Source organism: Dreissena polymorpha, chromosome 5 (assembly GCF_020536995.1).
Source record: "Dreissena polymorpha isolate Duluth1 chromosome 5, UMN_Dpol_1.0, whole genome shotgun sequence".
NCBI classification, from domain to species: Eukaryota; Metazoa; Mollusca; class Bivalvia; order Myida; family Dreissenidae; genus Dreissena; species Dreissena polymorpha.
The window spans coordinates 40569094-40588499 of record NC_068359.1 but is presented as its reverse complement, the minus strand read 5'-3'; the positions used below and the strand labels follow the sequence as shown (position 1 = coordinate 40588499).

The window sequence follows — 19406 nt, the reverse complement described above, 5'->3', positions numbered from 1 at the left end:
CGAAGAATTTGACTTCTGTAATTTGATTTATATGAGCAAAAAGTAATAGGAAAACTTGCAATAAATCAGCATGTACAAAGATATTAATTTATGATGCAACTCTACATGCTGATGTTTACATATTTTTTTTCTAATGGACTGGTTTCATACTTATTCATATTTTGCCAGTAAATATCTAAATAAATGTAAATATAACACAAAGTCTTTCCAAGTGCAATGTTTTATGTCATTTCACAATAGCGTGTATATGGTATATAAGATACCAATTAAGAATTGTAAAGCATACAACACAGAAATAAACATGAAACAACATTTATACAGAAGACTTTTATTAAAACCATAATTGTGAATGTCATCTAAAAATATAACTGAACTATGAAATGTGCAATGCTGTGAAATTTCATTCCAATACTACAACACAAATTCATGATTTTCTAATATTTAAATAACTTTTGTATAACTGCATTTCGTGTTAACAGAACTTTATAAAATGTATAACTTTTGTAAAACTGCATTATGTGTAAACAGAAACTCATAAAATGTATAATTCATGTGAAACGATATTTATCTAACACTCCAAATCTTTGCTTGAAAATAGCGCATGCCTCAAGTAAATTTAAGTATGAAGACCATATACTGTTGTATTAGTCTGAATAAAATGTATGTTTGTCTGTCTGTTAATTAAATGAATTTAATGGAATGCAAGATATTTTTTTATTGTTCAATATTTTATTCATGCATTGACAAATTAACAAAATACATTTTATCATAATAAATAAGGCAACAACAAATTGATCAGATGTTCGTCTGATTTTCTGCTTCAATTAAAAAAAGGTAAGTGAAATAAAAACAATACTTTGCCTGAAGTGTCCCATTTCCTATGCAGCCACTATTTGTGCACCATACAGCTATTCTATAATGAAGCATTTAGCTGTTTGGTCATGTCAACAAAGATGTCATTTTCCCTTACTTTTTATGTTGTAAATATTTTGGAAGATTTTTATCTCTTAGCGGCCACTAGTTCTTACTATGAAATGTCACCAAATGGTTTCAGTTTAAAACGGCAAATGGTTTGGCAGAAATTTTTAAAGTATATAGCATCTTTTTTCGCTCTGCTTCTTCCGCTCGGGCCAAAATCGAATGAGCAACTGATCAATTTGTAAAAGTATATAATATGAGACAGACAATATTTGACATATGGACATAACCAACCAGTAAACATTTAACTTACATTTCCTCTATAATCGTGAAGTTGTATTGATGAAAAAACATCAAAAGCAAGATGGAATACAATAGCCATAAGGAATAGGTGACTCCATTTTGCACATATATACGAATAATCCACGGGACGTACTGTGTATTTATCACACGAAGGATTTGTTCAACTATAAATTAAAACAAAATAGTGTCACAGGTGTTGGTCGAACTGCATAGAAGTATAAGATTGATAAACCATAAAAGAACGTATACATTCTTAATAAAGAGGAAATCTACAACATGCAAAACATTTCTAACAAGCAAATTCATTGAATTGATATACCCCGCCAATATGCTTCTGGACACAAAAAAGTTATATTTGACACTAAAAAAGCATTTTTTTAAGATACAAAGGGCCATAACTCCGTTATTAACAGATGGTGTACAATGCAATTTGGCGTGCATCATCCTCTATTCATATATATACTCATACCAAGTTTCAATGGAATCCGCCAAAGCACTTCTAAGATATGACTCCGGACACAAAAGTTCCGGACGGACGGACGGAAAGACGGAAGGACGGACGGACGAACAACACCAAAACAATATCCCTCCGCCTATGGCGGGGGATAATAAACAGCTATGCACAAATGAAACAAGATACAAAGGGCATGATGATGAAGGCCGGAGTGCTCTTTGAAAAGGATGCAGAAAACGCCAAGACAAGCACACAATTTAAGTAGTTACACTTACAAAAGGTCGATGGTGAGCGTCGTAAGAAATGAAATGTCAAGAATCTGCTAATATAAGATCTTCAGATAAGTAAATCAGAACATTACAGCAGACAAAAACATACATTTCGAAGGAAAGAGAAAACTGAAGCATACCATTAAATAGGTTATACAAACATAAAACGCTTACAGTGACCTGAACCTATCCAAAGCCAACATTGACATCAATCATTGGTCCTTGTGACAGAAAAACACATAGGCAAACAAGATAGAGACAACGAGATTAGTGTCATGAGCAACAAATCATACTATTATGTTACAACGGCCTAAGGAAAACAAATTCAATATGAGCTTTATTCAGGAAGAACACTCTCGCGCAGATGTAGATAACATGACGTGGGATAGGCAATGGAGAGGAAACCTTTTCTTAAGCAGCACTTGTTCTTTCTCTCTAGGTGTTGGTATTTTTATAAAGAAATATTCAGAGTTTAATAAAAATATGGTATAATATCAGAAAATTAGTTTGTGTAAGCATCAAAAATTGAAAATAGAAATATAAGAAAAACTAATTACCGGTAAGTTTAATATTTATAGTCCTTACACAGATAATACTGATTTTGTAATACATTTGGTAGGCATATACACATGTTTATGATCATTCACTATTTTTGGAGGGGATTTTAACATTGTTTTAAACCATAATTTAGATAATGGAACGGTTCATAAGATATAAATAAAAAAATGTAACGAAAACTATACAAAATGATATAACAAAATTATCTATGATAAATTGCGTTTAAAAGATCCACATAACAAGAGCTGTCAGAGGACAGCGCGCTCGACTATTCCAGTGCTTGACAGTATAACGTAAGCCATCATGGAGAGGGGGGTATAATGTGGGTGTGTGGTCATTTAATAGATGATCTTTCAAAAAAAAGAAAAAAAAAGAATTGTTTTTTTTTTGGGGGGGGGGATTCTTGGGTGGGGCGTGTGGGATGGTTTGGGTTTAGTCCATTGTGGTATGTCAGGTAAGTGTTGATTTGTCAAAGTATGAATCAAATGTGATCATAAATAAAGAAGTTATGGCGATTTACGCAAAATTTATTAATTTGACCTTGAGAGTCAAGGTCATTCAAAGGTCAAGATCAAACTCAACTTGCCAGGTACAGTAGCATCATGAAAGTATTTGAAGTTTGAAAGCAATAGCCTTGATACTTTAGAAGTAAAGTGGATCTTAACACAAAATTTAACAAAATATTCAAAGTTACAAAGATAAAAAAGGGCCATAATTCCGTTAAAAAGCCAACCAGAGTTATGCAACTTGCCCTGTACAGTCCCCTTCCGATAGTTAGCGAGTTTCCCAAGTCTAAAAAGCAATAGCTATGATACTTTAGGAGTCAAATGGACCAAAACACAAAACTTAACCAAATGTTCAATTATCTAAGTATACAAGGGGTCATAGTTCTGTAAAACTGCTTGATACAGTTGTCTGCTCTTGTTTATAGATTAAGGTCATGTTGCTAAAGAAGTATGCAAAATATGAAAGCAATATGTTAAAGGACATAGGAAATATTTGAGATGGTACCCAAACTTTAACATAGATTTATCAATAATATGCATATTCTATGTGAAAAAAGGGCCATAATTCTTGCAAAATGCTTGATACAGTTGTCTGCTCTTGTTTATAGGTTGGGGTCATGTTCGTAAACAAGTATGCAAAATATGAAAGCAATGTGTCAAGAGACATAGGAAATATTTGGGGTAGTACGCAAACTTTAACATGTGCACGCTAACGCTAACGGGAACGCCGACGCAGGGGTGAGTAGGATAGCTCCACTATATATATTTCATATATAATAGTCGAGCTAAAAAAGTTTACAAAGTGCATTTCATTGACTTGAATTAGAACAACAATGGCTAGTAAACAGTAATGATTTAGAAAATTGCATTTAACTGTGTGAATCAAAAAGTGAATCAAATACTCTAAATGAAAAATTGAAAATATTATGTAAGGAATACTGCTACAAGCTATAAAAAGACAATCGGTTGTAGGTTCTTAAAAGAACACCAAGTATTATGCAAATCTAAAAAAGGCAAGCAGAAGCTAAAATGTTACAACAACTGATAATAATAATAATACAGTATTACAAGATTAAACAGACATATAAAATCATACTGCAAACGTTCATAAAAAATCTTTCAAAAAGGAAATTATTATTGCTCTTAACAATTATGAACGATTCTATACTAACATATGCAATAATATAAGTCCATAATAAACGCAAAAAGAACAAAAATATATAAAATGGTATAAATTCGCTAAGGTATTGCTAGACATACACAATGTTAATAAGTCAATTTTCAGATGCATCTCTCAATTTATTAATAAAACATATACAGATAATATTATTAAGCATAATGTTGGTAGCTCTTGTATAATATTAGGCATCAATAACCAAACTGAATCGCAAAAACAAAGCATAATAACTCCAATGGACCGGAAAAGATACCATGGAGGCCAGTTTTTCACTTTTAAATGTTGATTAAAAAATATCTTTTAAACCCATTGGAAACCTTTCTTAGATAATATTATCCGTAAAAATCAAGGCAGATTCATCAAAGGAAGGTACATTTTCAAAAATGAAAGACTTTTGCAATAAATTATTTTTAAAAAATGATGAAATAAAAGAAACACACAAATGTTTGAAAGCTATTGTATACATCACTCACACTAACGCACAAGGTATTAACCAAAGTGCCATCTTATCTTAAATATTGAAAAAAGTTTGTGAAACAAGTAATCACTTTATGTGTATTTAAATTGAAATTTTGAATTGAAATGATGTTTTGGAAATATGTGTATATCACCAAACAAATGCTAAGAAAACTCTTAAACAAAATACAGCAACATATTTACACTAAAATCTAATAACGAATAAAGCCACAGTGATAACAAATAAACGAAATATACATAATTTATACAAATCATACTGCAAACTTTGACAGATTTTTTTTGCAAAGAAACAATATCAATATAAACAATTCTGAATGATTCTATACCATGATAAGTCATAATATAAGATCAAAACAAACTCAAAATGAACAAAAGTATCTAATAAAGTATAAATGCGATAAGGCATTGCCAGACATAAACTATTAAAACAAGAAATGTGTTTGTCAGAAACACTATGTCCCCTTCTGCGCCGCTTTGAATTTTTTTTTGACCTTTGACCTTGAAGGATGACCTTGACCTTTCACTACTCAAAATGTGCAGCTCCATGAGATTCACATGCATGCCACATATGAAGTTGCTATCTTCGATATTGCAAAAGTTATGGCAAAATGTTAAAGTTGGGGCAAACAAACAGACCAACGGACCAACAGACCAACAGACAAGGCAAAAACAATATGTGGTGGGGGACATAAACATCCATGATCAGGGGTCGTATTCCAGAAGCATCATAAGTTAAATTTTATTCTTATCATTAAATTGGGAAATTTTCTTAAGTGTTTCATTTCATATTGCAATATATTGGCATCAAGATATACATTTAAATAACATCATTATGCCAATGTTATTTTATGAATACCAAAAAACACGTGTTTCCATATTTAGTAAAGAAATATAAAACATTGTAATTTTGAATTTAAGTGAAATTATTTCAGAAATGACTTAAGATGTTTCTGGAATACCACCCAAGAAGGCTTCTTTGCATTTTTTAAATAAAATATTTTAGACAGATATTAAGCTATATGCTGTTAGCTCTTTTTATAACATACATTAATAGCCTAAGAGGATTGCATAAAACAAAGCATAATTACTCCCTAGGACCTGAAATGTCACCCTGGAGGCCTTTAAAACGTTGGTTACAAAATAGCTATAAAACTATTGCAAATCGCATCGCATAAAACCTCTCTTAAATCATATTATCAGTACAAATAAAAGTAGATTCATCAAAGGAAGGGACATTTGCGATAACGTTAGACTTGTGCAATACATTATTTAAAACAATTCATGGAACTAAGGAAACCAGTCTAACTTTTTAAACGTTTATAGTTTTACTTTTAAAGATATAATTTATCTTTATGAAATATATAATGAAGACATAATATAATACAATACAATTGTCAAAAGCATACCAGTCCACTAGAAATGGCGCGGCAGAGGCCGACGCGTATCCCCACGGCGCATGTTTGACCCAGGGCCGCCCCAGTGTTGGTAATGGGGCCATGCAAAGTTGAGATTGACCGTATTGTCATAAGAGATGGTCAGTATCACTTTGAAGTAAATCGGTGTAGAAATGAAGAAGTTAATGTAAAATAACATAAAAAATGAGTGAAAATCTCTGACCCGGCCCCACCCCAACCCCCATAACTTTTGATCAAGGGTTAGGATCAAAATTCCAAATATTGCACGGTCGCACATATGCTCATAGTTACCATGTGTGTAAGTTTCAAGGTTCGAATGCTAATAGTGTAGGAGGAGATAGTGGCCAGGACGGACGGACAGACAGATGGAGGAGATAATCCCACGCTTTTTAATATTAGTCTATACCACAATACACGCTTAAAAAATAAAATAACATCGAAACGTTTGGTTTGAAAGCTATTGTACATATCACTTACACTAACACACAAACCTGAAGGTTTCAAACGATTTGATAAATGAAAAAAAAACATGCTGAATTATCCAGAAATTAACCAAAGAGTCATCTCATCTTGAAAAATGAAAATGCAAAACATATAATGTTAAAGACAGGAAAAACAAATGGATTTACAAAAAGTTAGAACTAAAACAACCCACATTAAACAAAAAAAACTTGTTGGATTTCGACATAATGTAACATCTGTCCTGGCTTAACAAAAATGCATATATGTAAATGATATTTTGGATATACATGTTTGTGCAGATCACCAAACAAATTCTAGTTTTAAGCCCACTTTAAAAAAGGAGAAAATAGGGAAATAAGAAATCTCGTAAACAAAATACAGTAACACATGTTCACTCAAATCTAATAACTAATGAAGCCACAATGATAAAAAATATCATTATTTATACTGTCGCAAGTAGACTAACTGAAATCTCCCATTAATCTTGATAAAAGTATACTAACAGACTTTGCTAAATGCACATTAACTGCCAACCTAGCCATTCTAACCCAGCAATCTGATTTTCACTCAAAAATTCGACTCGCGACAAATCAAACCTCTTTATTACACAATGAACAATGATCCCAATTTAACTTTGGGGAATAATTAATGTACACAATGTATGAATTCACATACATAAGCTTCCAATCAAGAAAAAAAGAAGTGAACACAGAGGGACAAGTCTATATCTGTATGTTGACTCCACCATTTAAATCAATTTCATTTAGTTGCAACTCTATAATTGAATTAAAAATGCCAAACATAGAACCTAGCTACTTGGTATAAACGGGTATAAATGGATGCTCGTCTTTTTCTTGCACAATTGTTTGATCAATTATACCAAGTTAATGTGCGGATATGGCATCCTTCCCGAATTTGACCTCTTAAGTGTTCCATATGTAGACGAAACGGTGTCTCCACATGGTGAACATTGGTTGTCAGTTATTTGACAATTGTGTGATGAACACCCACATTTTACCATTGTCCTCTAAATGTGACATATGAGCTTTGACACTGTGTTATCATTTTCATTAATGATTTTGGGGTTATAACCATTTATCATTTGATAATTATTCCACAAAGAAAAATATGTGTTGTGTTTATTGTTTTTGCAGTCATACCAAATCAGTAAACCCATCGTCCTCCGGACCAATTCAGTTCATTTTTATCGACGTAATTGCCACAGGGGCAATGTGCCCCATCCTGCTTGCTTGTAAATTCTAGTGACCTTCTACACTTAAAACATTGATGACTGCTCATCAGTTTAACGTTGTGGGCTTCGTATCCATTTTTCATTGTGAACAATAAATTGAATTCTACACTTTGCCCTTCAAATTTTCTTCCTTCAAGGTCATTAACATGCGGCACAAAACGAGCAGACACATTCTTATTGATATCCAAGTTAAGCAGTATTTTCCCAAACCATTTGTTGGAATTGGGAGAAGCTATTTTCCCTGTACATACGTATAAACTTCTTTCATGATTTCGACCAGGTAACGAGAAAAATTCCCTTGGATTGAAACTAAAGTCTGGTGTCAGCCGCTTTATTCCGTGACCTGTTTCTACTAGCCACTCGCACCTGTATACATTCATACCACCTTGGTCATTGTTTTTCAGTATTTCTGATCTTTCAACGAAAGCTTTGTCAATACAGTCACTTCTTACAAGACCAGTGTCTGTTCCAAACCCGAGAAGGCTGTAGCAAACAAAGATATAGAACCGAGATATGTTGGATGCAGTGAGTTGCTTCCACAACTTGACTTTCAACAAAACCTCTTCTAAAGTAAACTCAAACACCTCGCTGCGAATTGCATTTAACCACTCCAAAAAGTCAAAGTTAATTTGGTCCTTATCAGCATATGAAATTTTGTTTCGTCGTATTGACATTTCCCGAAAGTTGTCTTCATACAAATGCACAATTTCAATTATATCCTGTTTGTTAGCACCCATTGTACTCCTTGACTTTGATAGTATTTGAAGCCGTCGTTTGCTTATGGAGCCTAATTGTGATAGCCTCTGAATCAAATCAATTTGATGATCGCCGAAAATTGTATTGTATTTTTGTTCTTGTGAGGTGAGGATACTAACAACGTCTGGTTGCAGCATTTCTCCATGGGCACATTTTCTTATTAATAATGGAATGATTTCAACACAATAAGCCAAAAAGTTAACTTCCTTATCCATGTTTACTTTTCTAAAATCTAGATTGTTTACTTGCATTTGTTGAACTACTTCACATGCCAAAAGTCGCACCTTTACCTCATCCGTATAATGGAATGTTTCCAAGATGTGACTCTTTGGTGCAATGTTTCTACTTTTTTCAAAATATTTGCATGCTTCAGATGCGCATCCAATAACTTGTTCGACCGTCATTGTTTTAAGATCCTTTTTCAAACTTCTGGATTGGTATGTAGCATACATATGGTAGATATGCATAATTTCTAAACGAATAATGTCTTCAACCTGGGTTTCGGTACAATTTGTCAACTCATCACATATCTCCAGTGCTTTTCTGAAGCAAATTTCCGACTGTTCATATTCGTTTCTACAATATGCATAAAATCTACCCAGATGAGCGTGAAAACTTGGGTTGCGATCAAATTTTTCTACAAGTAGTTGTAAAATCATACAGCGCTCTGTGAAAAGGGGTGGGTCTCCAGGTATATCTGTTAAAAGCCTTGATACAATCGATTTTTTTCTCTTCCCGTTTTCCGTGCGGCAAAGTTTTTCTCTGATAATGAAAGTTTTTACTAAGATAGACCGTAGACAAGATGATCGCAAGTTGTTTTGTTGTGAAGAATAAACAACGAAATCTCTTGCCAAAGTCATTAATTGCTGGCATGCAGGACTACTGAGATCGCTACTTCTTACAGTATGATGAGCCACTGGAAGCTGTCTAGAAAGAATTTGTTCTAGAATTTCTTTCGATACCAACCAGTGACGAATGCGAACATTGTCTTTTCTTGTTGTTTCATCTTCTACAACTAGTTCTCTAATAATTGCTGGAAGATCTTCCATGCCTTGTATGCACTCACATCTTTGTCCTAACAATTCTGCAAAAAAATGGCATGGTACGCTTGTGTGGCCATAATAATCTGTAAGTGCCAAAAAGCCAACGCAAATCTGCTCTGGTAGAAGAGAAAGTACATTGTCTTGTCCGAGTCTCAAATGTCCTTTCACGAATGACACAATTCCTTTAAATTCATGTTGGTACACAGTCATACCAAACTCATACAAAAGGCGCTTGTGTCCTGTCTTGACTTTTTCTCTTAACTGTCTTAGGCGTCTCCGCTGTTTTTCATTCCGGCAATTTGGTTCAAGCTTCAAACACAATACTTGTGCTTCTTTTGGTGTAATTTTGCCGGCTAAGAAAACAATATCAGTATCATCAATTGGCGTCTCATCATACAATAATCGTTGAACAAAAAAGATAACAGTGTTTGGTAATCGTTTGATCAAAGAAGACATCTTTACTTCTGCATCTACAAGCAGCAGGACTGGCAGGTCAGACTTTGCGTGCAAAAATTCAATTCGTTTCTCGAACTCTTTCTGTGCAAATGCAGGGTTCAATTTGATTTTTACACAAATGAATTCTGAATGCAAATTCCACAAAATTGATCGTGCCATCGTTGATCCTCCAGATCCAGGAGCATGGTACAATGTCAGATGTGAAGGTTTTGTTGTCTTGTTAAGGCGTTGTTTAAGTTTACCTTCAATATCCTTCTGGATGTCTCTTTGCACAACAGCTTCACGAACCAGCTCATAATACCAAAATGGACATTCTAATGTCCCGCCTTTATAAAACTCTTCAATGTGTGCAATCACCTGATCATCTTTGGTGGTTTCGTTTTTAAATGGCTTATTCATATATAAAACATCAAGATCTTCTGAAAGCCATGCTGCATCCATTGGAGAAATGTTACATTCATCTGTGTCTTTTCCATTTGGTAGTCTGAAAGAGTCTTTTGGAGTTGTGCCAATCAATGTTCTTTGTAAAGCGGAACACAGATATCTCATATCTAATTTGTAAGTCTTTAAATTTGTTTGAAATATTTCTTTTAAATAGTCAAATGACACTGGTACTTCTTCGAGTGCGTCACTTTGAATACAAACCATTAACCTTGGTGTGGAACCCAACTCATCATTAAGGCTATTCAAGACTCTAATCATCCGTTTTCCTAGTTCAATATTTTGAGGCCAAAGCAAAATCACCGTAATAGTTCTAAGATCATTTGCAAACTTTTCAATCTTGCGCAGTGGGTCTTTGATCCATTCTTTATGTTTCCTAAACCAGCCATTGGCATCTACAGTCACTGTTTCTTCGCCAAGCGATTTTGACAAAATACTGTCCTGCTTGTCACTAAATAGAAACCATCGTGTAGCTGTTTCTGCTAGATTATCAACAATCTCTCCGAGTTGAGTAACTTTAAGGCTACGATTTGAACTAATAACCGGCTGAACAATATTCAGTAAGCCTTTTTCCTTGCTTAACGGATCAAAGTCTAACACTGCAACCCACGGTACCAAACCGATACTGTCTAAATCAATGGTATAAGGGATATCGCCAGCCATTAAAACAAAACTTCCCCTTGAAAAATTATTGACATCTTTTAAAAATTCCTCAACTTCTGGAATATTTTTCTCACCATTGTCCTGATGTTCATAATCGGAGTTTTTAACATCACATACTGGAATATCAATTTTGATTTGTTCTTTTTGTGTTACGTCTTTGACGCTCATAACAATACTATCATTTTGCGTTTCATTAGTTAGTGCTGAAGTGGTGGGGTTTGTCAGCACCTGTTTATTTTGTGTTACGTCTTTGACGTTCGTAACAATACTTTCATTTGGCGCATTTCGCGTTTCATGAGTTTGTGCTGAAGTGGTGGGGTTTGTCAGCACCTGTATGCCTTGATCATTATGTTCCTTTCTATCTGCAGATTTCTCTTTTATAATTGTTGAAGAATCCATTCTTAATCCAAGATCCATATTGGTACACTTTGATGTTAGAATGCCGCTTTCTGCCTTGTGCAAAGTATGTTTTGCCATTCCTTTGTTACGCAATTTTACACGTCTGCAGCCTTTTGGAAGTCTTTTTAATTCAAATGTATCAGATTTGTACATTAAAAAGTCATACAAAGACAAATTTGTGAATTCTTGAAAAGATTTAAAACAAGGTTGTTGTTCACTCAAAACAAGTTTTACTTCTCTATCCAAATCTTCATAGTCCATCCCTTTACTGCTTGTTCGTAGTAATGTTGAAATAATTTCTGTTCCCTCACAATCTTTGTCTTTTTTTGAACCTGTAAAAAGCAAAAAAAAAAAAAGGTCAAACTTGGGGTCAATATTTACTAAAACAAAAGACATACATGCTTACTTGATTCATGTAAGATTTTTTTTAAACAATTTACTTTAAACTTCAACAAATATTTTATTATGCAATCGATGAGAACATGTTGAACTTTTTGGAACACACTAATATATGCCCATAACTGGATTTAGCAAAATATCAATTACAGAAAACGCATACATACTTGTGGGTCCTGATTGTTTATCTTCATTTCGTTGTCTCACTTGAACTTCTGTAAGAAGATCCTTACCAAAGCTATGAAGTTCATCTCGAATGGTGTTTACCAGAGTTTCATTCCGTGCAGCATCTGTTATTTAAATAATTGATGATACAAATTTATAAGTTTTCTTAATTGTAGCTCACGTGAGGGAAAAAAATAGGACACCAGAGCAAATCTTAGAAAAATGTTGTTACAATTCTAGAAGTCACATTAATGAGTAAATTTTGATTAATCATTTACAATATAATCTTGACAATATCTCGTCTGCAATTGGGTCAAGTGGGGTCCAAAACTATCTAACTGGGTCACATCTTATTAAAACCTTGTAACCACTCCCAACGCCTCACTTTTTTACTTAATCTTAAAACAATTTGGTCAGATTCTTTATTGTCACAATATCTTTGACAGTTTGAATCATGGTCAGTGAGTTTAAAAACTATGTCACCAGGTCGTAATAGCCCATTGTGCATTTCTCTTTACTGTTAACTCCACCTTTGTTCCCTGTAAAAGATTTGAATGAAAGAGCTGTGCAGCAACTGTCACATAATTAAACCATTGCTTCTGAGTAGCAAACACATGGTAAGCATGTTGATCCCCAGACAAATGAAGCCAATTTAGTCGGCACCAAAGGCATTATTTTATGGGGGGTTTACAAGAAATTAAATAGAATCAACTTCACTTTGATGATGTCAAACTGTAAAATTCAAACTGGTTGCAAATTTTAGCCAGATTGTTTTTCGTGCCATTTAGTTAGAAAACACTTGTGTAAATGGGTACATGAAAACTCTTATTCAATTATCATAACTAAAAATGTAGAATTGCAAACTGTGATTATATAAATTGGTAAGTATACGAGCAGTTTAGAGAAGACTGTTTGTGTATTCAATCAAAGAGTTATCACTACAACAACAACAATAATCACCAAAACGATCATTCCTCCGAATTTTTTTTTTTTTAATGACGTGCCTCATAGGTTCATTTTAATCATTTTTTTTTTCATCTCAACGTATGACTGAGAAATACATTTCTAGTACATGTTTTATGGCACACTGTTAATAAACTGCCTACAATAATAGGTTCAGTTAGTGCTCATTGACTTAACTTGATATTGTAACAATAGTGATGAAGAAGACAGACAGACGGACAGACAGACACACAGACAGACAGACACACAGACAGACACACAGACAGAAGTTCATGGTCATTCCAGTATACCCACTTTGCTTTGTATTGAGGGGTTAACATTTGATATTAACTTTGTGAACACCATGGCCGGCAAAGGATCATTAATGTGAAGGTTCCTCAATATCTGCCCAGCATGTTTGTTTAAATGAAATGTTTACAAACTATTACCTAGGGAAAAGGCAGTCCCAAAATCACACTGTGCAATCCAAATAAGAGCTAAATATAAGCGCCTATTGCCACAAATACACATCTGTTAATCCAAATTGTGAACTATAATAGTTCAAATCAAGTGGTCTATGCACGGAATGTTTTAACTATTGCAAGTACAATCAACAGTTTTAATCTCTATTCTAAAAACAGTTTCAATGTTGCCATATCAGTAAACCCTCTACATATTTCTATATCATACCTGCACATGCATAAGTAATTGACAATTCACCATGATTGACCAAACTGGCACCTGGAAACAAGTTTACAGAGCTAGGTGCCCCGTAATTGTAGGTGGGTCCTGCCATATCTGCAGGTCCAAGAATTGTACCGTTTCACTTTGACATTTCAGCACGGGGCTCTCAGAGTGTCAGTCCTGCAAATGTTTTACAATAATTATCTTTAAAAAAAAGACATTTGATGCATGTTAAATTATGATGCTCAAATGGACAAAGGCTGGTAAATTAAACCCAATAAATAAATATTTAAAACAGTGTAACTAGTAGACTCTCTGATTAGAATAGCACACACTTATTTACTCTCATGAGATGCTGTTATGTACCGGTTTATGTTCTATTCAAGATACTTAAAATGTGTTTTAAACATCATAATGATATATACCACCAACACTTTTATTAATAAAATATAAACAATAATTAAGAACAATTAAAACAATTCTACAGGATTGCTTGTAGATCACAAAAATAAATTAATTCTTCTTAAGTCATATAGCTGAGTATCTGAAAAATAACACCAACTAAACTATAATTCAATCTTCCAAAAGCGTAAGTCATTTCCTCAAATATTCAATTCATAATCTCCTTATGAGAACTGTATCATACGCTCATTGTACAAGCAATATTTAACACATAAGAAAACAGTCCAAAGTGTAAAATAATTAGGTTCATTAATATATAATAAAATAATGGGTTTTAAGTTAAATATTGTCCATAAACACTTGTATGAAAATATTGTCAGTGTTCGACACTAACGGGAGTCCGGTGATCCGAGACTCCAGGAAATGAAACTCGGACTCCTTGTTTTGGTGTCAAAGATGTCCTTCGGACTCCTTCAAAATCATCTTTGAATTATAAAAAAAAATCCCTTCGTTTCGCAAAATCAGAATGTCTGTTAAAAAATATCTTACTAAAAATAAACATTGTCGAACACTGTCTATAAAAACCTTAAGTTGCATTTTTTATTGTCACATTAAAATTGTAATAATTTAATATTCACCTTCTACATACTGCAGAAGGAAGTTTTTAATGCCAAGTCATAACCGCACACTTCAACCACTGCTTGTGAACTGAAAGAGATCCTCTTAAGATTATAGACAGCTGGTCTATTGATAGAGAGAAGTGTTTAATCAAAACTAAGTGATGTCGGAAGCATATACAAAACAAAACCATCATTGTAACTATGCAATGGAATAGTATGTTTCTTTTATCCAATGAAAACCCCTGTCTGGTCTACACGTTTGTTTTTAGAAGATGCATTGTTTATACTTATAATCGTATTATAATGATGAAACATTTTTTATTGTCAAATGTAAGCAAAAAATGAAATTGCATTTACCGGTTTTATTAAAACGACTTGGAACGCAAAGGACCCCTGTCTGTTAACAATTTGTTTTAAAATAAAAATCCTGTTCACAGTGCTCTGTCATATCTTACACAGATGTACCTAGCAAGAGTCCTTATTAGATCTAATGAGCACAACTTACTTACAGTGAGCTTTTGTGATTACATTTTGAACATTTTTAATCATCGTTCCTACATGGTCCGTTATCAAAATATAAATTTGTTAACACTAGAGATTATATTTATTTCCAATTTATAAGAAACTTTGTAAGAAGATTGGTCTAAATGACAATTGGTTAAATTACACAACTGCATTCAAAAACTTGGTTACCATGTCAAATTAAATGAAACATTTCTCAACATTCCCGAAGTAACATATTTACCAAATCCTCATGAAACTTGCTACGAACGCTTTTTACATGGTATATCTGCCGAGTTTGAAAAGGGTTCAGGTCTACTGAAAAAATATGAGTACCAGTGGACTTAGACGTTTTCTTCATGCGGGTGAAACTTTGAACAATCTAGAAGTTCTGTTAAATCGTAATGAAACAATCAGAACAATTGTACTCATGATATTTCAGCTGAATACGAAAGTGATTCTATCCGTTTCAAAATACGACTTAAGGTGAAAATAGTTTAGGGAGGGGATTATTTAGAAGTCACTCTTGTTAATCGTTCGGTTCGTCCGAAGTGTTTAAATGTTTTTTATAATACCCTGGGGTAAAAATTTGCCCCTCTCTGAGGGTTACTTGCTTTATATGTATGAAGCAAACACTTAAAAATGTCTTCTCTGAAATCGCAAGGCCAAGAAGATTGCTTAATAGCAGGTATCATTTTATTGTGGTCCTCTTTGTGGTTTTTAGCTTAAATGAGTACAACGTGCTCATGGTGAGCTTTTGTGATCGCCTTTTGTCCGTCGTCTGGCGTCAACATTTGCCTTGTGAACACTCCAGAGCCCTCCAGTTGTAAAGACACACCTCCGCATTGGACCAATGAAATCACTCGTGTGTTTAAAATGTCAGTTAGTTGAAATGTATGTAAACAAAGTTTTCAAACGGCGCTGGACAGTTAGTCTTGATGCATAATATAACGACAAGAACGGTAATAATGTTTTTTCATACGTTTTATTGAATTATGGTATCGAGGTACATGAACTTTGTAGAGAATATGCCCTTTACTCCGTGAAGATTTCAGTCTTAAAGACTGCATGATCATTGTCAACTCGGTCATGCGAGTTGTGTATCGTGTTATTTCTTAAAAGTTGACCCAGCATTTGTAAATAATATATTGCAAGACATATACATTTCCAGAAAAAAATTCATTTCTGCGTTGAATAAGACCGAGATCGTGAACATCGCTGCACAATTGATGAAGTTATGGCTGTTCAAAGCGATGCACCCTGTTTTGGGGTGATTTTGAGTTGCATACCTTGTTATATATATATTTGATAGTGAAATTTTTTTTTCATAAAAGTAAATTTTTCGTTATAATATGATTATTTATCATTCAAAATGATGTTTTCACTAATTAATATCATAGCCACACGCTAACCACCTGTGCTTGCGCGTAGCAATAAGAGAAACTCTCGAACTCAACCCAATCTTGGTCGTTTTTTTACTAAGGTATTTTCGATTGTAAAACTAGCTCTCGCTGAACAGTCTCTTAATATCACTATAAACTTCATCACAATACCCGTAATTGTTTAAACAATGCACGTTTCACGGTCCCAATGCACTGAGGATGGGAACGACTGTGAATCAGTTGTGCGTAGATAACACCATGTCACTATCAATCAATTATTTCAGGGGCTTTGTGGCGGTTGGTTGGCTTTGTTATATTATGTTAACTATTATAGGGAACATGTATAAAGCAATGGGCTGTTACAACAAATCCCGAAGCTTAGCATGAAAGCATATATAAATGCATTATAGAAAATTATATTTTTATAATTACAATAATTAGCTTAAATATTACTGGCATATGTAAAATAATTTTGCAATCTGAGATAACAAATGACCACAAATATTGAACAGCAGTCACGTTGAATTTCGATCTTAAACCAAACGAGAAAGAGGATTTAACAATGTATGGTTAAGATGTGTCATAAACCGAAAAATACGGTATAAAAAGTGTCATATTTTTTGGACTTTTAGTATGGACTCCAAAATTTCAGAAAAAGGGAGTCCAAAGAACTCCTTACTCAGAATAGTAAGTGTCGAACACTGATTGTAAACACCGATGTATCAACTATTCTGCTCCTTTGCTATATTGAGATCATAAACATGAACATGAAAGTGTTCAATCTACCAGAGGGTTAGTGGTATGATTGAGCATTGTGTATTAAACATGAGATTACAGGCATACAAAACACCGGCAAAGACACTGATTCCACCCATAATGGATGTTCATATACAGGCAAAGGACATTGCTTAATTCCTTCCACACTGTGGGGCCATTAAAACACCTTAATTTTATTGTAGCTATATCTATATGCTGATAGCTCAAGGTCTCAAATAGTGAATATGACAATCCTCATTGGTTCGTCTACAGAAAACCTTCGATTTAAATGTAAATCTAAACTGTCAAATACCGCCTTCCCACCTGCATGCTTTTATCATTGCATGAAGTATTGTTTGATTTCCCAAGTGTTTATATCTTATCATTCCAGTGAGTATGGCCAATGTGCACTGTGAATTATATCTTATCAATCAAGTGAATTTATGTATGCGCAATGTGCACTGTGAATTAAAAATCAAATTTATTGAACAATAGCCACTGTAAACTGACTGTCACTATTACTGATTTTTTTACTGTTGTACCCTAGTTACATAAGAACAATACAAATGCATGAAATGTATTCATGTTACAAAATGTATTAAAGCTTTGTCAACAAAACATAATTTGCTTTTATTAATAAAACAATGCGTTTCATCATGATTGTCATCAATATTGTTGTTAGTTCATATATGTGGTAAGTTTGACATTCATAACCAGGTAACATGATAATAAGTAATTAACAAGATGATAAAAGGTAAAATTTATCTGTAAGTGGTTCTTTAACGATATTTAAAACATTTTAATTTAAAAACTATTTTTAAAAACCTATTTTTATGATGATATAATGCCTTTAATAAGTCAATATACTAAATATATTGACTTTACATATATGTAATTATAGAACTAGCATTTAAATTGTGTCTTGCGATGTTCACAATCCACAGCAAAAAAACAACAGCGGTAAAAAAAATGTTGCGGGTCTTATGATTAAAAAAAACCCATCACAAGTTGCTCTTTTAGAAGAATCTAGTCGAATCAATTATTTGCATACTGTACATTAACCATATCGGTCTTGGAGTTTACGTCCATTAGTCATGTTAAGTAAACCATGCAATATGTTTAAATAATATATTTGCTTACCAATATGAAATTTCCTTCGAGCTGTTTCTCTATCTAAGATGGCGTCTGGAAATTCCACTTTCGATTCTACGAAAATACATGTATCCTGCTTAAAACACAATACGGAATCATAAACAAACCAGGTTTTCAACTAAAATGAAGGCAAATTGTTTAAACGCAAGATTCGATCATGTTTGGCCCAGTTTAGCTAAAAGGCTACGTTTTTTATCGGACATATTTGCTTGAAAAAATCTCACTCCGCGTTCAACGTCTCACTTATCAGTCTAGTCGCCAATCACGTAACTACTTTTCGTCCTATTAATTTATTTTATAAAAAAAAACACAAGAACTTTATATTGTTTAATTTTAGTATGAATAAATACAGTTTTTCTGGCTTTTTAACATTCTCTAAAACTTTATAAATTTATCGCAGCTATAGTTATAGAAAATAGCTTTAATAATTTATGGACAAGTTTTCCCCACTACATTAAAACGTCTTCACTAAAAGGAAACACGTTACTTCGCGTATTCGTGTAAACGTTGTATAGTGTATTGAATTGTCGTCTAGAACGCTAGTGAGACGTACGCAAAGCGTGGCTTACGGTTGTATGAATCTGCCATTCAAGCTTTTAGCAGTACGTACAGAGCATGGTTGCTGAATTCTTTCATAGTCCATAATAATATATTTCAGATAAAAGGTTAAAAGAATGACGATCCTTTTTTAATAAAAATAAATATGAAAGCGGTAACAACAATCATTGAGCATTCACCATTATTTTGTTCGTTACTGGTCCATTGACAAGAGTATATTTTCAAAAACTGAACAATTGTTATAAAAAAACCTGTTAAAACATTGGTATTAAATACGTATTTATTATCCCCCGCCAGAG

General features: G+C 33.5%; 1 protein-coding gene across 2 annotated transcripts; it reads right to left on the bottom strand.

Annotated features, from left to right (window-relative positions):
- Nucleotides 1–217: 217 nt before the first annotated feature.
- On the bottom strand, nt 218–18784 carry LOC127881024 (uncharacterized). Of its 2 annotated transcripts, XM_052428603.1 has the most exons (5): nt 18538–18784; nt 14777–14846; nt 13743–13916; nt 12113–12235; nt 218–11881 (listed from the first exon to the last, which is right to left on the bottom strand). In XM_052428603.1, exons 3-5 carry the CDS (start codon nt 13846–13848, stop codon nt 7704–7706), a joined length of 4407 nt encoding a protein of 1468 aa, XP_052284563.1. In that variant the 5' UTR covers nt 13849–13916; nt 14777–14846; nt 18538–18784; the 3' UTR covers nt 218–7703. The 2 variants fall into 2 exon arrangements, with proteins under 2 accessions (XP_052284563.1, XP_052284564.1); XM_052428604.1 differs by lacking the exon at nt 14777–14846.
- Between the last annotated feature and the right edge of the window lie 622 nt (nt 18785–19406).